Consider the following 2,273-nt stretch of genomic DNA (forward strand, 5'->3'; position numbering starts at 1 on the left):
TGATAGCATATGTAGACAGCTGAAGAACAGTAAGTGCTATATGGAAGAGTAGAAGTAAGTGGAATATGGTAAGTGCTATACAAGGATTTGTTTCTATAGGTAGAGATAAAGATGGAGATAGATAAATAGTAGATGCTCAATAAATATTTAATGAATTAATAATGTCCTGAGTTTAAGAAAGGGACAAAGTCCTAATTAGAGCAGAGTTCTTCGCATTAGGTAGCCAAAGTATTGGAGCTTCAGCTTCAGCATCAGTCCTTCCAATGAATATTCAGGACTGATTTCCTATAGGATGGACTGGTTGGATCTCCTTGCAGTCCAAGGGACTCTCAAGAGTCTTCTCCAACACCACGGTTCAAAAGCATCAATTCTTTGGTGCTCAGTTTTCTTTATAGTCCAACTCTCACATCCATATATGACCACTGGAAAAAACAGTACTACTTCTATCTAGAACTAAAACATTTCCATCACCCCAAAAGGAAACCCCATCCCTATCAGCAGGCACTCCCCATTCCCCTCTCCCCTGAGGCCCTGGCAACCATTAATCTGTTTTCTGTCTCTATGGATTAAATTTTAAATTCTTCCACTTGATCAATATTTACCTTTACAGTAAGCACACTTTTTTCTTTGAGGCATAATCAACATATAACATTATATTAGTTTCAGATGTACAACATAATGATTTGATATTTGCACACATTTTGAAATGCTCATCATGCAGAGTCTAGTTAACATCCATCACTATACATAGTGACAGATTTCTTTTCTTGTGATGAACAGACATTAAGTCTTGTTTAAGGAATTCTTTCCTGTCCCAGGATCAGAAAGATATTTTCATAGCATCTTCTATATCCTAGGCCTTGTCATTTACAGTCAAGTCTTGATCTCTCTCAGAGAAGGCAATGGTGCCCCACTCCAGTACTCTTGCCTGGAAAAATCCCATGGATGGAGGAGCCTGGTAGGCTGCAGTCCATGGGGTCGCTAAGAGTCGGACATGACTGAGCGACTTCACTTTCACTTTTCGCTTTCATGCATTGGAGAAGGAAATGGCAACTCACTCCAGTGTTCTTGCCTGGAGAATCCCAGGGACGGGGGAGCCTGGTGGGCTGCCGTCTATGGGGTCGCACAGAGTCGGACACGACTGATGTGACTTAGCAGCAGCAGCAGCATTTTGATCTCTCTTGGAACTGATTTGGGAGTGTGGAGTGAGATAAAGTCCAGTTGTGTATATTTTTTCCAATGTGGATAATCAATTGTCCCAACATTCTTTAATGAAATGGTCACAAAGCAAGTTTTTGAACAAGTGTGGACTTCATAGCAGACACAGAGCAACCAGAGTACACAGTGCTGCAGGATATCTGTCCCACCTGGGGTCTGTTCTGGCTCCTTCTTCTGTCCTGGGACCATCTATCACTGTTACAGAACTTTATGCCTGTCCTTGATATCTGCTAATAATGCCATTCTTTCATCTTCAGAGCATCCAGATTATTCTTTTTCTCTCAGCTTGTTGGGTTCTGTGGAGAAATCCAGTTGGGACTTTGATTGAAATTGCATGAATCTATAAACCAAATAAGGGAAGAATCTTTCCTCATATTGACTCATCCGAAGTGTGAATAAAGGTCTTTCCATTTGTCTATCTTTCAATAAAGCTGACAACTTCCTCCATAAATCTTCCATGTCTTTGTTTTTCAGATTTATTTCTAGGTAATTTGTATGTTTGATGCTATGAATAAGTGGCCTTTTTAGGTTACTTTTTTTTTTTTTTTACCTGTTAATCATAGGAGTTTAAAATGCAATTGGCTCAAGTATCTAAGAGACTTTATTAACCTTCTGTAAATCCAAGAAATAGATCTGCAGATTCTTTGAGATTTTCATTGTACACAAAGATGTCATCTGTAAATAAAGACACTTTCATTTCCTTTCCAGTCCTTTGGCCTTTCATTTCTTTTTCCTAGCCTACCATACAGGTCAGGTACTTCAGCACAATCTCAGACACCATGGTAACAGGCATCCTTCCCTTGTTCTGCATTTGAAAGAAAACATTTCAACAGTTACCATTAAATATGATACCTGCTATGGGTTTTTAATAGAAAATCAAATAAAGGAGATCTACTTCTATTTCCAGTGTGTTAAAATGTTTTTCTTTTTAAAAAAAAAAAAAGATTTTTCTTTATCATGAACAGGTGGTGAATTTTAGCAACTGCATTTCCTACACCAGTCAGGATAACTATGTAACTCTTTACCTTTAATTTGTTAGTGTGAATTATGTTCTC

General features: G+C 38.4%; 1 protein-coding gene across 1 annotated transcript in view; it reads right to left on the reverse strand.

Annotated features, from left to right (window-relative positions):
* The window catches only part of UNC13A (unc-13 homolog A (C. elegans)), a 74,384-nt gene extending 72,385 nt beyond the window's left edge, over positions 1-1,999 (reverse strand). The window contains exon 1 of the mRNA XM_010845681.1: positions 1,961-1,999. Coding sequence (XP_010843983.1) covers positions 1,961-1,999 — 39 coding nt within the window. The remainder of the gene's footprint in view (positions 1-1,960) is intronic.
* Between the last annotated feature and the right edge of the window lie 274 nt (positions 2,000-2,273).

This window comes from Bison bison, unplaced genomic scaffold (genome assembly GCF_000754665.1).
Source record: "Bison bison bison isolate TAMUID 2011002044 unplaced genomic scaffold, Bison_UMD1.0 scf7180017864221, whole genome shotgun sequence".
NCBI classification, from domain to species: domain Eukaryota; kingdom Metazoa; phylum Chordata; class Mammalia; order Artiodactyla; family Bovidae; genus Bison; species Bison bison.